The sequence below is a fragment of the Prionailurus viverrinus genome, chromosome E2 (assembly GCF_022837055.1).
Source record: "Prionailurus viverrinus isolate Anna chromosome E2, UM_Priviv_1.0, whole genome shotgun sequence".
NCBI lineage: Eukaryota > Metazoa > Chordata > Mammalia > Carnivora > Felidae > Prionailurus > Prionailurus viverrinus.
The window spans coordinates 52,847,869-52,868,320 of NC_062575.1; the positions used below are offsets into that span (position 1 = coordinate 52,847,869).

The following is a 20,452-nucleotide window of genomic DNA, read 5'->3' on the forward strand; positions in this document are numbered from 1 at the left end:
TTAAAAGTAATCTTGCTTTTTGTTTGTTGTAACTTCCCCTTTTCTGTTCTTAATTTTGTTCGTTCTTGGAACGTGTTGATTTCCTTGTTTCTGATGGGCCGGGTCCCAATAGAACTAGTTTCAAGTTTTCTACTCATTCTTTTTTTTTTTTTTTTAAATTTTTTTTTCAACGTTTATTTATTTTTGGGACAGAGAGAGACAGAGCATGAACGGGGGAGGGGCAGAGAGAGAGGGAGACACAGAATTGGAAACAGGCTCCAGGCTCCGAGCCATCAGCCCAGAGCCTGACGCGGGGCTCGAACTCCCAGACCGCGAGATCGTGACCTGGCTGAAGTCGGACGCTTAACCGACTGCGCCACCCAGGCGCCCCTCTACTCATTCTTAATGTTGGTAGTTTGTGACTTACATCTTGACTTTGTATTTTTACTCCCTCCCATTTTTCTTTAAAAATAAATTGTTCGCTTTTGCAAATTTCAAGCAGTGCTTAGTCAGTTTCTTCCCCTTCTTTTGATGATGACACATGAACGGGCCTCTCTGTGTTCACATTGTTTTCCGAAGGTTTGTATTTGTAATGACATCCACCTTGGTGTCCAACCCGTAACTGACTAATTCACTCACAGTGAAACTCTAGGGTTTTCTCTCTGAGCCCTCCCCTCCTATTTTCCTGATCTCAGTTGATGGCAACTCCATATTTGCAGGCACTCAAGCCAACAACATTGGAGTCATCCTTGACGCCTTGTTCTACCTTAAGATATCCACAGAACGCGATTACTTCTTGCCATCTTCTCTGCCATCATCCTGGTCCGCAATCTCTCCCTTGATTGTATCAGTGGCCTCCCCGGTCCTCTTTCCTCATCTGGGTACCCTGTAGTCTGTTTCTCACACACTGAGCCAGAGGATTCAATTAAAATCTAAGTCAGATCATGCCTCAGGTCCCTCCTCTGCTCAAATTCCTCCCTTGGCTCTCATCTCACTCCGATGAGAAGCCAAAATCCTCACCATAGTGTATCTGATCTATCTGCCTTCTTTCCTCACCTCATTCTCTGCTATTTCCCCCTCCACACAGGCCTGCTTGCTGACCTTGGAATGACCAGTTTTGTTGCCATGGAAGTCTCTGCGGTTTCTATTTCCTTTACCTCCAGGGTGCTGGCTCCGTGGCTTGCTGCCTCACGTATTTCGACTCTCTGCTCAAATGCTGCTTCCTTGGAGCTGTCCTCTTTGATCATGCTACTTAAAATGATAACACTCCTTGCTCCTTTTCTGCTTTGTTTTTCTGCAAAGAGCGTGACAGTGCTTCTTGGCAATTCTTTTCACTTATGTGTCTGTTTCCCCTACTAAAACCGGAGTACCGGGGGAGGAGGGACTTTATCTGTCTCGTCCGCTGCTGTATGCTCAGTGCCTAGAACTGGGTCTAGAACTGAAGGCCGTAGCTTCTCAATGGCAGTATCATCTTAAGGAAAAAGGGGAATGGTAGGAGAGTACAATAAAAATGAAAGCTCTAACATTTATTGAATGCTTACTATGTACAGTAGGAAAAAAAAGCAATGTATTACCTTATGTATACACTTTCGCTTACTTTCCCCAACGGTCTTGAAAAGGAGATATTATCCTCATGTTATAAATAGGGAAACTGAGGCTCAGACCCGCAATGACTGGGGGACCTAGGACTAGTCAACAAACATTTACCGACTCTCTGATCCTTGTGGTGGACGCTGGAGGACATGGGACCTCCACGGCTGGAACGGCCCCTGCCTTCAAGAGGCTGGGGAGTGGAGCTGAATTATTTATTAGTGAATTGCTAGGGTGAATTTTGCGTTAACAGAATCTTGCATTAATAATTATGAATCGTAGTGACTAAATCACGGGAGCGGTTTCATAGCGTCTGGGCTCCTGCTAGCATTCTCCCCGGGCGTCGGGGCGTCCTGGGCGCAAGTGACAGTCAGGGGGAGGGTAGCGTGCGCGGGGGAGAAGGCGCTTCCGAGTTTCCGCCGCAGTGCTGCCCCCCGTCCCTAGAGGGCGCAGCGTCACTCCCGGCTCCACTTGCAGAGAGGCGGAGCCCGCGCGTGCTGTGCGCAGGCGCAGAGTGGGTTTTCGGAAGCTCCCGGTGGCGCGCCGGCTCCTCGGCCCGCGGCGGGGTGGGGCCGGGCCGCGAGGGGTGGTGGCGTGCGCAGGCGCAGAGCCGGCTTTGGGCGCGTGTGGGGCGCTGGGGACCGGAAGTTGGAGCGGCTGCGGCGGTTGTGAGGTGAGGGGGGTGGGGCGGTGGCGGCGGTGGCGCGGGTCGGAGCAGGTTGGGGAGCTGGGGAGCGAGCCGAGGGGTCGGGAGGGAAATCCCAAGATGAGGAAGTGTGTTGGAGGAGCCAGAGAGACCGGGAGAAGCGGACGGAGATGGAGACTGCGCGCCCCGGCAGTGCCTGGGCCCCGGAGAGGCGCGAGACTGGAAGAAATGGGAGTCGCGAAAAGAAGCTTGGAGAAGCTGAGGGACCGAGAGACGGGGAGGTTGAGAGAGGACGGAAGCCGGAAACTGGAGAAATGGCGGCGGGGGGGGGGGGCGCGAGGAGCTGATGGGGTCCCCCAGAGCGCCTCGCGGAGACTGCAGAGAAAATGTGGTGGCACCGTGAACTTGGGGGGTGGGGGTGGGGGAAGAGTAGGAAGGTGGGCGTGGAAATTGGCGAACGGAGGCTCAGGAGGCCGGCAGTTCCCACGGAGGAGCAAGACACTGGTTGGCCTTCAAAATAAAAGTTATCGTAGCAGCCAAGGTGGGTTTTGGGGATAATGAGAGTTGCAATTTGGGACAGGCCGGCTATAGCAAAAACCATGGAGAAGAGGGGCGAAGTGGGGAGGGGTTGCTTTGAATGAAAGTCCTTTGCTTTGGAGAAAGCAAGAATTCAGGGCGATGATGATTTCTCGTTGAGTTGCTGTGGTGGTGGATTTCTTTTTAAAAAAGTTTTAAAGCATTAAAAAAATTCGAGAGAGCGAGAGCGGAAGCGGGGAGGGGACAGAGGGAGAGAGAGACTCACGGGGCTCTATCCCTTGACCCTGCGATCATGACCTGAGTGGAAATCAAGAGTCGGTCGCTCAACCCTCTGAGCCACCCAGGTGCCGGTGCGGCGGTGGATTTCTTGAAGGAGATGCCACTGACCCTGAACCTCCTCCCCCGTGGCGGCCGGTATTTGATGATTCTTTGCTGTCAACCATTCTCTCGGAGCCTATACTTGACAATTCTTCCAAGTGATTGACCTCGCGTGGTACCACCGGAGGGCTCCCCCGTTCTTGGGGCCTCCCAGCTCCATCGCAGTGAGATGTCTCTTCGTTAATTCACAAGACTGAGTCATGGGGAGAGACTGATACAGAGATGGAAGCAGTGGAAATAGAAACTGGCCAAGAGCTGGCAGAGGCACTGAGAGAGGGGAAGAGCCAGCTGAGGGAAAGAGCCGGAGGTGGGGAGTGAGTGAGACGGCCGCCCTAATGAGGGCAGACCCTCAAAGGGAGCCATCATGGGGGGGGTGGAGAAATGGGACGCGATGGAGAGCTGGTTCCACTGGAAGACTAGAGTGCGAACAGAACTGGAAAGACCGCGTCATGGTTAAACAGAACTGGAAAGACCGCGGCATGGTTAAAAATGGAAACGTAAAGCCAGATGATGGAGAATCACACCGAGGAGATGAAGAGGAGTAAATGGGAGCCTGACTCCCTAGATTTGAATTCCCCGTCGCAGCACGTACTCAACCATCTTTGGTTCAGTACAACAGGGAGTGGCGATAGCGGATGCTTGTCGTGCACGTGTACGTATACGCAGGTGATTTAGAATGGTACCTGATACGGGAGCGGGTGCTAACTTGTTGAAGCGCCAGACAACTGGGAGGCAAAATATTAGGTGGAGAAATGGAGATGAAGAGATAGTCGTGACGGAGGGAGAGACCGTGATGGGAACCGGAGAGAGACAAAAACGGAGCATCAGAGCTGACGACAAGGAGCAAACGAGAAAGGCAGATGGAGGAATGGAGAGGGTCAAATGGAGAAAGACGGTTGGGGAGAATGTCAGACCAGAAAATCAGAGAAACGAGAGACGGGACCAGACTTTGAAGCAGAGGAGGAGGGTGCCTGGGTGGCTCGGTCGGTTAAGCGTCCGACTTCGGCTCACGTCATGATCTCACAGTTCGCGAGTTCAAGCCCCACATCGGGCTCTGTGCTGACAGCTTGGAGCCTGGAACCTGCTTTGGATTCTGTGTCTCCCTCTCTCTGCCCTTCCCCCATTCGCACTCTGTCTTTCAAAAATAAATAAAACTTTAAAGAATTATTATTTTTTATTATTTAAAAAAATTTTTTTTAACGTTTATTTATTTTTGAGACAGACAGAGCATGAACGGGGGAGGGGCAGAGAGAGAGAGGGAGACACAGAATCTGAAACAGGCTCCAGGCTCTGAGCTGTCAGCACAGAGCCGGACGCGGGGCTTGAACTCATGAACCGCGAGATCATGACCTGAGCCGAAGTCGGACACTTAACCGACTGAGCCACCCAGGCGCCCCTAAAAAATTATTAAAAAAAAAAAAAGAAGAAACGGAGGAAGAGGGCTGAGCATGGTGAGCTGGAAGAGACAGGCTGAGACATGAGGATGGACAGCCAGAGAGGGGAGAACGAGGGAAGCAGAGAAGGCCCCTGAAAGCCATCGTCAAGAGGCCCAGAGATGGTCAGAGACAGTTAAAAGCAGCCAGAGGACCCGAGAAATCTACAAGCTAGCCTAAGATTCCTTTGTTTTTTTAAAGATACTATTTTTAAGCCATCTCTCCACCCAATGTGGGGCTTGAACTCACAACCCCGAAATCAAGAGTCCCCTGCTCCATCGGCTGAGAAGAGACTGGGGCGGTGGATTTCTTGAGAAGAGACTGCTTGAGAGCCATGGTTTGCGCTCTGTTGGGCCCATGTGCACACAGGCAGTTTGCAGCCTCGGACAGAAAGCCCTGTCCTTTTCTGAGGATCATGGGCTCAGTGTCAGCAGCCTTCCAAGGCCTTTTCCTCTGACTACCTCCTCTACAACTTGCGTTCCCACTCTAGCACCACCCAGCCCGGGCGTTTACCAGAACACAGGGTGCACAGGCTCCTGTTCCTGCGGGGAACCACTCTGCCAGCTCACAAGTGCTTCCTCCGTGGAAACCCCTTTCTGGCTCTAATAACTCCCATGGATGACCTAAGTGCCCCCACGAGACTGCAGAGGTGGGATCTGTTCCACGATGGCCCCAAGAGACTGAAGAGTAGGTGAAGGCATTGCTGATTCCATACGAAGGTGGGATGTGGCCTCGAGTGTAGTTTTCCAGGTTATAGGCCCCTGGTTGTTGCTGTTTTACCCTTGTTAGTCATCACGGGGAGAAAGACTGGACTCGAATTCTAGTTACTGTTTCGCTCCTCCGTGCCTGGCTGGGCAATCAGTGCCACGATGTTGGGAGGACGCCATTATCCTCATTTTATAGACGAAGAAAACAGCCTCGCAAGTTAATTTGCCCGTGGTGACACATCTAATGATGCAGCAGAGATTCAAACCCGGATCTGCCTGACTCCAAAGCCTGTACCTAGGAGGCTTCAGAGCCTCTGAATCCATTGAAGGTCATAAACGATAAGAATCTGAGGGATGGACTTCAGAATATCGTACATACGAGGATATGCTGTGTATTGTTAGGACTTAGGCAGCTGAGAGTCAGAAAACCAACTTGGAGCGAAGACATTTTCTTGTGTAGCTGGGAACTAGGTCTCCAGCACTGAATGATGCTGCCAACCTTCTCCCCTCTCCCCCTTCCACCTCTGTTTTGGTAGTTGCTCAGTGGCCGTCCTGGTGTGTGCTTTGCCCATGCGCAGGCTTTTCTCTAGGATGGGTTTCTGGGAAAGCAGGTAGATAACATGAGGGCTTTTCTCTCCTGGCAACCTAGTGTAAATTCCAGAGAAAGGCCGTGATTGGCTCTCCCCGGACTACATGTCCACACCTCGCACCAATCAACGGGTAAAGGATGAGTAGGGGCCCATGATTGGCCAGACCTTTGTTGCTTGCGCAATCAGTAGGGGTTCTCAGAGCTCTTGCCTAGGGGCGCCTGGGTGGCTCAGTCAGTTGAGCTTCCAACTTCAGTTCAGGTCATGATCTCATGGTTGGTGAGTTCGAGCCCCACATCAGGCTGGCTGCTGTCAGCACAGAGCCTCCTTTGGATCCTCTCTGTCCCCCCCTTTTTCTTCCCCTCCCCCCTTCGGCTCACACTCTCTCCTTCTCGCCCCCCACAAAATAAATATTAAGAAAAGAAGTCTTGTCATACTGTTTCCGTTATACCCCAGCTTTCTTGTGTTACTGCCTCTCGTGACGGTCCCATGGCCTACAGTCCTTCAGATTTCAGGTCAGACGTCTCTGGGGACCCTTCCCGACTCCCAGGCATGGTCAGGCAGCTCCTTTGGGCTCCCACCGCCCAGTCACTGGATTGTCTGGTGAAATGTCTGCCGTATGTGACCATGACCACATGTGAGGGCTCAGGGTGACCTTACTCCTTACCATCCATCCTCCTCATCTCGTGCTTACAAAACCGCAGCCTTTCAGGAATTGCTTCGAAAGACAAATGAGTGTCTTTTGTTCTCTCCTCCAGGTGCACAGGGCCTGGAAGACCCAGGATGGACTTGTGTCTGTCGCACAGATCGCCGCAGGAGTCGTGAGGTGCCCTGTGTGTCACCAGTTTGACCCGGGGCCCATTGCCTGTCATCATCCTGTGCCACAGTGAGGAGCAAAATTGGCTTTTTGAAGAGAAGGTGGTTCCTCCTCGCGGGCACTGGGCTCTCACTGCAGCTTTGACTGCCCCACATGCCTCCTCCCAGAACGAAGGAGGGCGGGGATGACCGAGGCCGACACTGGGATCCCAGTGAGGAGGACGCCCCTGAGAAATGGGACTGGAATTGTCCGGAGACCCGTCGCCTCTTTGAGGACGCCTTTTTCCGTGATGAGGATTATATACCCCAGGGTTCTGAGGAGCGCAAGAAGTTCTGGACCTTCTTTGAACGCTTACAGAGATTCCAGAACCTCAAGAGCACCAGGAAGGGGGACAAAGACCCTGGGTGTCCCAAGCACAGCATCCCGGCGCTGGCCGACCTGCCTCGCGCTTACGACCCCCGTTACCGCATCAGCCTCTCGGTCCGGGGCCCCGACGCCCGGGGCTCTCGGGGGCTGGACAGACAGCCCCCGGAGAGGGTGTCCGAGTTCCGCCGAGCCCTTCTGCACTACCTGGACTTTGGCCAGAAGCAGGCGTTTGGACGACTGGCCAGACTGCAGAGGGAACGGGCGGCCCTCCCCATCGCCCAGTACGGGACCCGCATCCTGCAGACACTGAAGGAACACCAGGTGGTGGTGGTGGCGGGTGACACGGGCTGTGGCAAGTCCACCCAGGTGCCCCAGTACCTGCTGGCCGCCGGCTTCAGTCACGTGGCATGCACCCAGCCCCGGCGTATCGCCTGCATCTCCCTGGCCAAGCGCGTCAGCTTCGAGAGCCTCAGTCAGTATGGCTCACGGGTGAGTGGGACTTAAGCAGCTCTCCGGCCTTTCCAGTGTGACCCCGAGGCACAGGGTGTTGCCCTTAGGGCAGTAGCGATAAAAGTTCCCAGAGCACTTAACAATGATACCCTCTGACTTAGCGGTGATTCTTCTAGAAATTGATCTTCTAGAAATTGATTCTTGTAGAAATTGATTAGCCCAGAGCCTAATGTGGGGTTTGAACCCATAGGCTGCAAGATCACGACCTGATCCGAAACCAAATCAAATGCTCAACTGACTGAGCTACCTAGGCGTCTCTGTCATTTTTATTTTTATTTTTTAAGTAGGCCCCACACACCCAGCCTGGGGCTTGAACTCACAGCCCCAAGATCAAGAGTCACATTCTCTATCAACTGAGCCAGCCAGGCACCCCTGTCCTTTTCTTTTTGCGGTTGGCACTCTTTGGGTTCTATTTCAGGAATATTACTACTTTAAGGCCAGAAAGACATGCTATATTTTTACTTAAAGATGTTTACATTTAAAACCGTAACTTATCAGAAATTGACTGTGTGTATGCGCACACATGTGCAGGTGTGTGATGTGAGGTAGGGGTTAAGATCATTTCCTCTTACGGGGTCCCTGGGTGACTCAGTGGTTAAGTGTCCGACTTTGGCTCAGGTCATGATCTATCTCATGGTTTGTGGGTTCGAGCCCGGAGTCGGGCTCGTTGCTGACAGCTCTGAGCCTGGAGCCCATTTTTGATTCTGTGTCTCCCCCCCCCCCCCCCGCCCCTCCCCTGCTCGCACTGTCTCTCAAAAAAAATAAAATATTAACACACACACATACACACAAAGGTCATTTCCCCTCAGTACCGCTTTTAAACTGTGTTTTGCCCTGGATGCGTGACCTCAGTTTCCCCATCGGTGAGGTGAGAAGAGTGGGTCTTGCTGCTTGTGGTGGCTGTGTGAAACACGTCCGGCGTTTCAAGTAGTTCCGGGCAGAGTGAGGACTCCTTGAAAGGTGAACTGTCACCATTACAGTCGACCAGTTAGTTGCGCGCCCGGCCGTGTGCCAAATATGTGCACAGCACATACTGTTCTCGCAGCATCTCGGGGACAAAATGTCTCTGAGGGACGGAACTGCGCTCTCAAGGTCGGTGGCGCTAAGTGGCAGAGGTGGGATCCAAACCCCAGCGTGTGGGGCTCCAGGGTCGGATCGGGGGTGGGTGTAAGCCGGCGAGGGGCTGGTCCCCAGGTCTGGGCTCCTCTCCTGATCACCGCTCCCGCCCCCAGGTCGGCTACCAGATCCGCTTTGAGAGCACACGGACGGCAGCCACCAAGATCGTGTTCCTGACGGTGGGGCTGCTCCTGAGGCAGATCCAGCGGGAGCCCCGCCTGCCCCAGTACCAGGTCCTGATCGTGGACGAAGTCCACGAACGCCACCTGCACAACGACTTCCTGCTGGGCGTTCTCCGGCGCCTGCTGCCTGAGCGGCCTGACCTCAAGGTCATCCTCATGTCGGCCACCATCAACATCTCGCTCTTCTCCAGCTACTTCGGCGGGGCCCCCGTGGTGCAGGTGCCCGGGAGGCTGTTCCCCATCACGGTCAGTGCTGCCCCCACACCCCTCGGGCCTCCCACCTGGTCTCTGGCCAAGCCGGACACGTCCCTTCTCCCCTGGCCTGCGCAGACTCCCATCTCTCAGATAAGGACGGTCTTGCTCGCCCTCTCTCCCTTAAAGCTCCTATTTTCTGAGCACTTCCAATGTGCTGTGTAGGTGCTCAGGGCTTTGCTGCAGGAGACCCGGAAGTGTAAAGATCAGTGTTCGTTCCTCTCCTGTGACAGTCCTGCTGGTCCAGGCCGGCGGGCAGCTCTGTTCCATGCGGTCGTGCGGGGACCCGGGCTCCTCTCTCCTCCTGCCCTGCCATCTCACGGCCGGATTTTCTCCATCTCCCAGCAGCAACTTCCGCCCTGAACTTTGACCCCTTGGCTCGGCCTTTTGGCTGGGGCTCGCGGACAGGTCTCGTCGGCAGTCATAGGGAAGATGGTCACAGCTGACGTGGGTTGAGTGTGGGTCGTCCCCACGGCCCCAGGGGCCCCTAACCACAGCCCCGGGAGTCCTGCGCCAGGGGCTTCTGCCCGTGAGGGTAGAACCGAGGCTCAGAGACGGGGAGCGTGCTCACAGATGCAGACAGCCTCTGTTAGCTCTTCCAGATCCCTTTTCCCTTCCCGCCTTTCTGTCTTGCCCAGAAGGGGACCCGTGTGGGTGGCACTCACGGAACGCCTCCCTTCTGGCATCCGGCTTCCCGTCGGCCCTTCAAGATGGTCTGCACCCGCTGTCTGTTTTGTGCTTTGGTAGTCACTCCTTCCTCTTGCACCGTTAGCCAAGAATTAGCGAGAGCTCTAGAGTTCTTAGCACAAGGACATGGTGGTTTCGGGTTCTAAATGCCCATCTGTCTGTCTTCCCAGCAGCCATAAAAATAGAGTGAGGATGCTTTCCAGGAAGTGATTTTTGTAGTTTTTAAAAAATTTTTTAGTGTTCATTTTTTGAGAGAGAGAGAGAGCACAAGGGGGAGGGGGCAGAGAGAGGGAGACGCACAGAATCGGAAGCAGGCTCCAGGCTCTGAGCTGTCAGCACAGATCCCAACCCGGGGCTCGAACCCGCAGACCATGAGATCATGACCTGAGCTGAAGTTGGACGCTTCACCGACTGAGCCACCCAGGCGCCCCCATCTAGGGTTTTGATCCTGGCTCCACCCTTTGAAATTCTGATGCTGTTGAAGTTGCTCTCCAGACACAGTACATACACACACCATGCCTAAAGCTCAGTTGATTTTCCCAAATCAGGTAACGTGGATGTCATGACCAGCACCCGGAAGCTTTCCGGTTACCTTGCTACTTCGTCCTTTTATGGCATCCTCAAACTGACCCGTCTGGGGGTGCGGCCTGCCCCCTGACTGATCCATGCCTTCCCCGGTGGCCCACGGTCGGCCCTTGCCGTGTGGGTGACCGGGTGCCCCCCTGCCCCGGGGCCGTCTCCCTGCAGGTCGTGTACCAGCCACAGGAGGCCGAGCCGCCGGCGTCCAAGTCGGAGAAGCTGGACCCTCGGCCTTTCCTGAGGGTGCTGGAGGCCATCGACAATAAGTACCCGCCGGAGGAGCGGGGCGACCTCCTGGTCTTCCTGAGCGGCATGGCGGAGATCAGCGTGGTGCTCGAGGCGGCCCAGGCCTATGCCAGCCGCACCCAGCGCTGGGTGGTTCTGCCGCTGCACAGCGCCCTCTCCGTGGCCGACCAGGACAAGGTACCCCGTGTGGCCGGCCGGGTGGGGTCTGACTCTGGAGGGGGCGGGGGAGGAGGAGGGTGTCGGGGATGTGATTCCACCATTGCAGGGCTGCGGGCCGCAGAGGGCGCTGCTCGCGTCTTTCGTGGGAGCGGGCGGGGAGTGTGTGCCAGGGTGAGCTTCCGCGGGAGGCACCGGAGCTGAGCTTTGGAAGACCGGGAGGATTTGGGGTAGAAGAGGGAGGAGGACAGTCTGGGGCGGGGGCGGGGGTGGACCAGGGCGTAGAGTTTCATCTCTGGCACAGACACTCAGTTCCACCACTAGAGAAGGAAAGCAGCCGTAGACTGCAGGCGAGGCTGTGCTGTGTTAACACTTGACTTACAAAAACAGGCAGGAGGCTGGATCTGGCCCCCAGGCCTACCTAGTTGCTGACCTCTCTTGACTACTGTGCTTGACTGTCCCTTGGGCCCAAGAGAAGGGCTTGTGCAAAGGGCCTGTGGTGGGTGAGAGAAAGGCAGGGCTGCTGCGAGACCACCTGCAGGGTGGCGGGGGTCCAGGCTGTGATGGGGAAGGCAGGCTGGTTGGGACTGAGATGCGGGCAGGCCTAGACCCCAGGGCCCGGAAGACCCAGCGTGGTGCCTGGGCTTTGCCCTGAGTGCACCCGGGAGCCATGGGAGGGTTCTGAGCAAGGTGGGGAGCAACGCCAGTTTGCTTTAGCAGATCCCTCTGCTCTATATGATCAGAGACCGGGGAGGAGGCCGGAGAAGGACCTGGGTGGGAAAGAAGGGCCTGGGCCAGGGCAGTGCTGCGGGTTTGGGGAGAGGGGATTGGATTTCAGAAATGTTGGCGATGTGCAGGTGTGGCTGGAGGGGGGATAGGAGAAGGGGAGCCAGGACAGCCTCGGTTTCTGACCCACGTGGGCGGTGGGGGCTCGGGGAGGAGGGAGGCCTTCCCTGCTCCCGAGGCTACGTTAGATGTTGTAGGTGGGTGTGAAGTGCCCGTGGGCCCAACCAGGAGGTGTCAAGAGGCCCCTGGACACACGGGTCAGGAAGGGCTGAGCTGGTCTGGGATGTCACCTCCTCGCCTTTCCCGCAGGTGTTCGATGTGGCCCCCCCTGGGGTTCGGAAATGCATCCTCTCCACCAACATCGCTGAGACCTCAGTCACCATTGATGGGATCCGCTTCGTAGTAGATTCTGGTAAGGGCTGCTCCCTGCCACCGTCCCTGGGCCCTAGAGAGAAGTGTGGGGTTTGGAGATGTGCAAAGGTGGCGAGGGACCTCCAGACCAAAGCAGGGAGTGGGCTGTGGGGCAGTGGTAACATCGTAATCTTCTCAGACGTTCCAAACTTGTCCCTGCCTCGGGGCCTTTGCACTTACTGTCGTCTCTGCCGAGAGCCATCTTTCTCCACATATCTGCAAGGCTCACTTCCTCCTCATTGCAGGGCCTGCGTGAATGTCTCCCCATCAGAGAGGCGCACCTTGTCCACTTCTGTGATCTCCCTTTCCTCCTGCCGCTGTTGCTTCCCCTGCAAGGCCTTGATTTTCTTCAGAGTACGGGCATTATATTTTATGCCTGTTGATCTATTTATTTTCTGTCTTCCCAACTGGACTGTTCTCCGGGAAGTCAGAGTAGCATAGCAGTGAGGAGACACTGAAGCCAGCCTGGCTGTGTGACCGAGGTCGTGTCACTGACACTAAGTTAGTCAGTTTGCTTGTTTGTAAAATATGCAATAATAGCAGAGCCTCCTTTGGGTTGTAAGGATTAGAATTTAAACATTTAGAAACATTTTTCAACGTTTATTTATTCTTGAGAAAGACTGCTCGAGTGCGAGCAGGGGAGGGGCAGAGAGAGAGAGAGGGAGAGAGAATCCCAAGCAGGCTCTGTGCCGTCAGCACAGAGCCCAGCGCTGGGCTTGAACCCACGAACCGTGAGATCATGACCTGAGCCGAAATCAAGAGTCGGACGCTCAACTGGCTGAGCCACCCGGGCACCCCTAAAAACGTTGTTCGCTAAACATTGACATGCCGTTGCTTTTAAGGTGCGTCCCACTTTCAGAGACAGAGAAAGTAGGAAAAGTCAGTCTTCGAATTGATGAACTGTGTCCTGTTCGGCCCCGTGAGCCCAGGGACTTTGTTCACAGCTGCGCCCAGTACAGTGCCCGGCTCGTAGCAGGAGCTTAATACTAACGGTTGGATGGCCGGGCTCCCGAGCACACAGAGGCTGCGAAAGTTAAGAGATGTGTGAATGAGGACACGAAAGAATAGATCAACAACACGTCAGGGTCAAGGCCAGAATGAGCTCCTGGTTGGCGTTAATGTAATAAAGGAGGAAGCCGGGGTGTCCGGGAGTGAGCGGCGAGGCGGCGGGCCCGCGTGGCCGCTGCCCATGGTGTCCCGTCTGTCCCCGCCCAGGGAAGGTGAAGGAGATGGGCTATGACCCACAGGCCAAGTTGCAGCGGCTGCAGGAATTCTGGATCAGCCAGGCCAGTGCCGAGCAGCGGAAGGGCCGGGCGGGCCGCACAGGCCCCGGCGTCTGCTTCCGCCTCTATGCTGAATCGGACTACGATGCCTTCGCCCCCTACCCCGTCCCGGAGATTCGGAGGGTGGCCCTCGACGCGCTGGTGCTGCAGGTGAGGCGTGGTGCCGGGAGGAGCCCGGGAGGACCTGGGACGGGACCAGTCCCAGGGTTTCAGGGCCAGGAAGGGCAGAGCAGGGCAGGGCCGGCCCGGCCGGGCCACGGAGGGAAGCTCATCCTTCCCAAGTGTCAGATCCCATGTCGGGGGGACGGTTGTTCCCCAGATCCACAGGCTCGTGGGAGAGACCTCATGACTCCATCAGAATGCTTTCAGCTGTAACAGAAAACCCATCAAGAGGTGGCTTTTATTTTTTTTATTTTATTTTTTTTTTAATTTTTTTTTTTTTTCAACGTTTATTTATTTTTGGGACAGAGAGAGACAGAGCATGAACGGGGGAGGGGCAGAGAGAGAGGGAGACACAGAATCGGAAACAGGCTCCAGGCTCTGAGCCATCAGCCCAGAGCCTGACGCGGGGCTCGAACTCACGGACCGCGAGATCGTGACCTGGCTGAAGTCGGACGCTTAACCAACTGCGCCACCCAGGCGCCCCTCAAGAGGTGGCTTTTAAAACTGGGGTTTCTCCGCATATTTTGTCCAGACTCTTACCTCATCAGTTAGCTTTGACTGGATTAGGCTGCTGGGCCCAACAGGCCCACTCACGTAGCGGCCAGTGCCGCAGAGCCGGCGAGGGAGCGCGGGAGGGTTTGAGGGCCAGGTCCCTCCACCCGCCTTGCCCTGGTTAGCGCTCTGTCCTGTGGCTACACCTCCCCCCAGCGGAGCCTGGCCAGTGTGGGTTCTGTGGTCCGGCAGAAGAGGGAAAACGGAGCGAGCTGGGGAGGGCGGATGGCTTCCCCAGCAGGCCCCCGGGGCGGGAGTGGCCAGTGGCACAGACCAGCCCCTCTTCCTATGCATAATGCACTCTGATAGTCTCTTTTTGATTTCATTTTTAAAATTTTATCATTTATTTTTGAGAAAGACAGAGAGGGTGTGAGGAGGGGAGGGGCAGAGAGAGAGAAGGAGAATCTCAAACAGGATCCACACTGTCAACACAGAGCCCGACGCGGGGCTCAAACCCACGGAACTGTGAGACCGTGACCTGAGCCGAAGTCGGAAGCTTAACCAACTGAGCCACCTAAGCACACTGTGGGTCTCATTTAAATAAAAGAAGAAAAAAAATTTTTTTTTTAACATTTATTCATTTTTGAGAGGGAGAGAGACAGGGCACGAGCAGGGGAGGGGCCAAGAGAAAGGGAGACACAGAATCCGAAGCAGGTTCCAAGCTCCGAGCTGTCAGCACAGAGCCCGACGTGGGGCTCGAACCCACGAGCCGTGAGATCATGACTTGAGCTGAAGTCAGGCACTTAGCCGGCTGAGCCCCCCAGGCACCCCTGATTTAGGGGACTTTTAAATGAGCATTGGGTGTTCTCCCAGGCAGGATCAAGGTTTCAAGAGCCGGGAGGGAGGGAGGCCGGCTGGTTGCCGGGTGGGTGGCCCAAGCTTGTGCCTCCCCCTGGAAGAGGCCTAGGAGAGTAGGTCACCTCTCGGCGAGGCTGGCCGAGCCCCCGGGCCCTCTGAGCTTTCCCCGTGCTCTCTCGCGGCCACGTGAGCCCCCCACGCCAGCCTTTCCTTCATCTGCTCCAGGGAGTAGCTGATTGTTTACACCTCGCCAGACCCGGCGACGGGTGGGTGTTGTGCTTCAGTCTCTGGGCCACTGAATTAATCAGGGTTCTTTGGTCCAAAGTGAGAGAAACCCAGCTCAAACTACCAGAAGCAGGAAAGGGGATTTCACGAGGTGGTGTGTCCATCGTGGGGCGCGGTCTGGCTGAGGAACGATTAAGGAGTCCTCTACCCGCTGTCTCGGGCTCGTCTCCAGGGAAAAATGGTCCAGCAGCTCTGGGCTTCCACACCGACCCCTCACAACCAGAGAGGATGCCCCGACTTCTGTCTCCCAGCGTCGGATGGCAGAATCCCAGGGAGGATCCTGATAGGGCCTGCTCAGATCACGTCCTCCTTCCTTCGCCGGTTGCCATGTCGAGGGGCTGAGAAACCAAGAGGGGCCTAGCTTAGGTCATGTGGCTTGCTCCGTGGCCGGGGTCTGGGAGAAGAGGTGCTGGGTAGACAGACAGACAGACAGACAGACAGTGGTCCTTCTCCCCTGCTTCTGTGTGATGGGCCTTGACATTAGGAGTTTTAAGGTATTAGGAGCTTGTGATCCGTGAGCCCCCTGCCGGTGCTCCATAGCGGCTCCCGAGTTCCCCATTCCTGGGGGACTGGATTGTCATTCCAGATGAAAAGCATGTGCGTGGGGGACCCGCGAACCTTCCCCTTCATCGAGCCTCCGCCACCAGCCAGCCTGGAAACGGCCATCCTCTACCTCCGGGACCAGGGGGCCCTGGACAGCTCAGAGGCCCTCACCCCTATCGGCTCTCTGCTGGCCCAGCTTCCGGTGGACGTGGTGATCGGTGAGGACTTCCTTTAGGGGTGATCGCACGGGGCCCCGGGAGTGGCTGCGGGGACCATTCACTCTCTGGGTGACTCATGGGCAAATCCGTTCTCTCACTGGGCCCTGTCCATTCATTCACAAGTCTCCCTGCCGGGGACCGTTCTGGGCGCTGCGGGTACAGCAGTCAACAGAGAGGCACCTCTCCTCCGCACAGCCTGTCCCCAGCTCCACCCTGGCGCCACCCCGCCCCCCCCCCCGCCTCTCTTGGTGTCGTAAGGATGTCAAAACCTTCTGCCTCTTCTTGCTCATTCCTGAGTCATCCCTGCCCTTTCTGAGAAGCTCGCTGACCGAGGTGCGTTCTGGTCTGATTCTCCTGACTCGAGACTTTCTAGATGGTCCGTGTGGCCCACAGAATATTCCCAGCTGAGCACGACTGTTTGTGGCACCATTTCCAGGCCCGATGCCCGACAGAACTCTCTGCCTGTGTCAATGTCGTTAAAATCCCCACCAGTACCACACCCTGGAGCCGTGGTGGCGATGGCAGGCTGCGTGCCGCCGACCCCGAGGACCCCTTGTGGTTGGGAAGGTGGTTCTTTTTATTTGTTGTAGAAGGAGACGGGGCGAGAGCAGGGAGAATCGGACCTGAGAAGGAAAAGCACATTCCGTGAGCATTGGCTGTATGTCAGTGAAAGGCTTTACGGGCCTGCTGTCATTTCATGCTCACCTGGTGAGGGGAGGGCCTCCGGTCACCCCCTCTGTACAGAGGAGGAAGTTGACGCTTGGCCAGGGACAGAGACGGACGCTCCGGGGCCCGGAACAGGCAAACGATGGAGCCTGGATTTGATCACTCGCTCACCCAGGGCCACGCAGTTGGCAGAGCTGGGAGGCGCTCCCCAGCCAAGCTGACACGGTCGGTCCCCAAGCCCTGTGGGGCAGGAGGCGCCGATGACCCGGTGCTGGGCGGTCCCGGCCCCGCCGGCTCAGTCACCGTCGTCACTCTGTGCCGGTCGGAGCTCCGCGTGTTTCGCAGGAGAAGCACAGTACATCCTCCCAGCAGGCAGGTGGGCTAGGCCCATTTCCCAGACAGGGAAACGGAGGCACAGAGAAGTAGAGGGACTCATCTGAGGGACAGAGCTACAGGGTTCTGGGACAGCCTCGTCCTATTGCCCAACTTCAGTTTACGAGGCTAGACGTACAACAGGAACTTTCCAGAAAGGCAGCCAAGGAGAATGGTGAGGATGAGTCAGACGCGTGATACGCAGGCCGCTGACTGCGGGGCCAGACCGGGGAAGGGCTCGGTTCCTGCTGAGGAGCGCTGGCCGATAGGAATGGCTTTTCACCTCGTTGGAGTCCCGTTCTAGAGAGAGGAGAGGGATACCGTGGTGGGGCACGGGGAGTGCCGGGAAGGGAAACAGAGCCAGGAAGGGGGGAGGAGAGCCGGGCAGGCGCGGCACCAACAGCAGCCACCCCTTCGTGCCCGCCTCGTGCCCCAGGAGGCGGGAATTGTGGTTACCTCCAACCCACAGATGGGGAAACTGAGGCCTTGCCCAAGCTCATGTGACCGTGGAGTGCAGCGTGTGGGCTTGATTCTGTCTGGCTCCCAAGGCCCTTTGTGGGCAAGGTGGAGGGAAGCTGGGGCAGGGTGTCCCGGGGCCCAGGAGGCTCAGCTCAGGGTCCCTCCCACTTCCCACCCCCGGCCCCCCAGGGAAGATGTTGATCCTCGGTTCCATGTTCCACCTGGCGGAGCCCGTGCTCACCATCGCAGCTGCCCTCAGTGTCCAGTCGCCCTTTACCCGCAGCGCCCAGAGCAACCCCGAGGGTGCGGCCGCGCGGAGGCCCCTGGACAGTGACCACGGTGACCCCTTCACGCTCTTCAATGTCTTCAACACCTGGGTGCAGGTGAGGCCGGGGGTGGGGTCACCCCTGTCTGTGTCATTCTGCACGGAGTCGGGGGAGGCCCTCCACGCCAGGGAGGGCCACGGAGCCCTCTGCAGACTGGACGGGCCCCCGTGTCCACCATTCATTCCCGTGGGTGTGGGGCCCAGCCTTGAGGGGAGGCTGGGGTTTCTAAAACACTGAACAGACCCACTGCTGACTGGAGAAAGTCCACACCCTTGGGTGGCACCTGTATATCCAGCACGTGCTCCCCGAGCCCCTGTTCTGGGCCTGGCCCTGTGCTGGGCAGTGCTGGGGACCCAGCGGTGGCTAAAACCGCCTGGCCCTGCTCTCCTGGGTCTCACAGGTCAGCGCAGGGAGGCAGACCTGGCCCCAGACAGTGACCACTCAGAATGGGCCGTGATGGGGAGTCCAGAGGGCCGAGAGAACCCAGAGGGGATGTCTGACCCAGTGTGGTCTGGGAGGGCTTCCTGTAGGAGGGGGCAGGGGGAGCTGAGAGTGGAAGAAGGAGGAGAGCAGGTGTCCTTGAGGGAGGCCTGACAGATCTCCGCCTGCCTCATACTCTCCCAGGGGGCTGGTGTCTGGGCCCGTGCTGGGGGCGTCTGGGCGGTGGGTCAGCCCCTGCACCCTCCCCCAGCTGGATAGGCCCGGACGCCCTGGTTTCTGATCTGCACCAGGTGAAATCCGAACGGAGCAGGAGCTCACGCAAGTGGTGCCGCCACCGGTGCATAGAGGAGCATCGGCTGTACGAGATGGCCAACGTACGGCGCCAGTTCAAGGTGAGGCTCAGGACCGGGGGAGGGTTGGGTGGGGGCCAGCAACAAACCTGGCGGGGCCGGGGGAAGGGTGCAGAGTGAGCGCGTGTGAGCATGCTCCGCGGCACAGCCTCTCTTCTCTGACGGAGCGGAGTCCCGCCCTGCACCCCACCCCCACCTCCTCCGCCATCACTCAGATGTGGGGTGGCCTGGGCGGGTCTAAGGGGTAGAAATCCAGGAGGGCTTCCTGGAGGAGTGGCCAGGGTCGGCGGTCACATGCTCCCTCCTCGTGAGGAACTTGGCCATCTAGAGTGGGGGGTGGGGGCCCAGCTGGCCACGCAGGCTGAGCTCTGGGAGGCCGCGTGGGGGGATGGGCGGGGCACCAGCTCCGGCGTGGACGTCCCGGCGGCAGATCCCAGTGCCACGCGGCTCAGGGCCTCCGCTGTCATGAGGAAAGGGGGACAATGACAGCTGTCCTGTGAGGATTAAGTGGGTTAAGACACGTAGAGCGTTTAGAACAGGGCCTGGCGCACAGGTGCCACGCGAGCCTTTGCCACGTTTACTCTGTGGTCCCGCGGCCTGCCCTGCCTGTGTCGCGACTGTTCCACGGGCACCTCGCCGTGCCTTTCGGTGGGCGTGCAGGTGCCGCGGGGGAAGGTCAAGTAAGACTCGCCGGCGTGACGTGCTCCTTGCGGTTGAGCTTGGGCACGTCGAGGCCCGGAGAGAGTAGCAGAGGGCAGGGGTCCTCGTCTGTCTCTGTCACACGTGCACACGACGTCCGCGTCCTCCGAAACAGAGGGGCCGGCGAGTGGCGGGCCCCAGGCCGGAACCCGCGTCTGGGTTCAGCGCCCACCGGCCCGCCCTGCGTCGCTCACCCGGGCCCCGCTGCCGCCAGGAGCTGCTGGAGGACCACGGGCTGCTGGCCAGGGCCCGGGCCCCGAAGCCGGGGGACGGCTACAGCCGGCTGCGGCAGCGCCGGGAGCGCCGGGCACTGTACCAGCTGAAGCGCCGGCACGAGGAGGGCGGGGGACACAGGCGCAAGGTGCTGCGGCTGCAGGAGGACCCGGGCGGCTGCTCCAGCGAAGAGGACCCGGGGGCCGGCGACAGCGTGGACATCCAGGTGGGCGCCGGGGGCCTGTTCTGGAGCCTGGGGCGGCAGGCAGGGCGGACTCCAGCAGAGGGGGGCCCTGCCCTCCCCTCCGGAGCCAGGGTCTCGCGGACGGGAGCGGGCCACCGCCACCCGCGGGACCCTCGGGTCCACGTAGCCTTGTACGAGCCGCGTGGGTATCGGGATGGGGCCCCCAGGAACCCGCCTTCCCCCGTGTTCCCGCCAGGATGTGAAGTTTAAGCTGCGGCACAGCCTGGATCAGCTGCAGGCGGCCACCACCTCGGCCCAGGACCTGACGCGGGACCAGGTGGCCCTGCTCAAGCTGGTGCTGGGCCGGGGCCTCTACCCCCAGCTTGCAGTCCCGGACCCGTTCAACAGCAGCCGCAAGGACTCGGACCAGGTGGGGCTCCACTTGCTCGCCGGCCCCACGTGGGTTTTGTCATTCAGCAGGCCCTCCCGCTCCGGGCCGGGGACTCAGAGATACGGAAACAGTCCTGGCCCTGCCCTCGCGGCCTCCAGGCCAGCGTGTGGGGGCAGATCTGTGCCTGGACGCGTGACCCAGGGTGCTTGCGGTCGGGATCGGGGGACATGGGGGGGTATCTGGCCAGCCTGGGCTGCAGTCAGGGAAAGCTTCCTGGAGGAGGGGACTTCGAGGGGAGACACGGATGGGGGAATCTGGTAAAGAGCTGGAGGGAGAAGGGTTCTGGGCGGTGGAGAGTAGGTCCGAGGGCCTCTGTCACCTGGCGTCTGCCTTTGGCCCCTCCAGATTTTCCACACCCAGTCCAAGCAGGGCACCGTGCCGCACCCCACTTCCGTCTTTGCCAGCAGCCCGGAGGTTCTGCACACGCAGGAGCAAGAGGCCGGGGGCGGTGAAGGGAGCCGAGGTACCGTGAGTCTGGGTGGTGA

At 58.0% G+C, this 20,452-nt stretch overlaps 1 protein-coding gene across 3 annotated transcripts in view; it reads left to right on the top strand.

Moving 5' to 3' along the window:
* Window positions 1-2,139: 2,139 nt before the first annotated feature.
* The window catches only part of DHX34 (DExH-box helicase 34), a 37,759-nt gene continuing 19,446 nt past the window's right edge, over window positions 2,140-20,452 (top strand). Inside the window, exons 1-12 of one of the 3 annotated variants that reach the window (XM_047834187.1) lie at window positions 2,140-2,242; window positions 6,616-7,529; window positions 8,783-9,094; window positions 10,535-10,789; window positions 11,864-11,966; window positions 13,181-13,398; window positions 15,632-15,806; window positions 17,493-17,686; window positions 18,361-18,462; window positions 19,334-19,558; window positions 19,773-19,946; window positions 20,313-20,430. In XM_047834187.1, coding sequence (XP_047690143.1) covers window positions 6,828-7,529; window positions 8,783-9,094; window positions 10,535-10,789; window positions 11,864-11,966; window positions 13,181-13,398; window positions 15,632-15,806; window positions 17,493-17,686; window positions 18,361-18,462; window positions 19,334-19,558; window positions 19,773-19,946; window positions 20,313-20,430 — 2,578 coding nt within the window. In that variant the 5' untranslated portion in view covers window positions 2,140-2,242; window positions 6,616-6,827. Of the gene's footprint in view, window positions 2,243-2,637; window positions 2,757-6,615; window positions 7,530-8,782; window positions 9,095-10,534; window positions 10,790-11,863; window positions 11,967-13,180; window positions 13,399-15,631; window positions 15,807-17,492; window positions 17,687-18,360; window positions 18,463-19,333; window positions 19,559-19,772; window positions 19,947-20,312; window positions 20,431-20,452 lie in introns of those variants that run through there. The other 2 variants (XM_047834188.1, XM_047834185.1) reach the window with 2 other exon arrangements.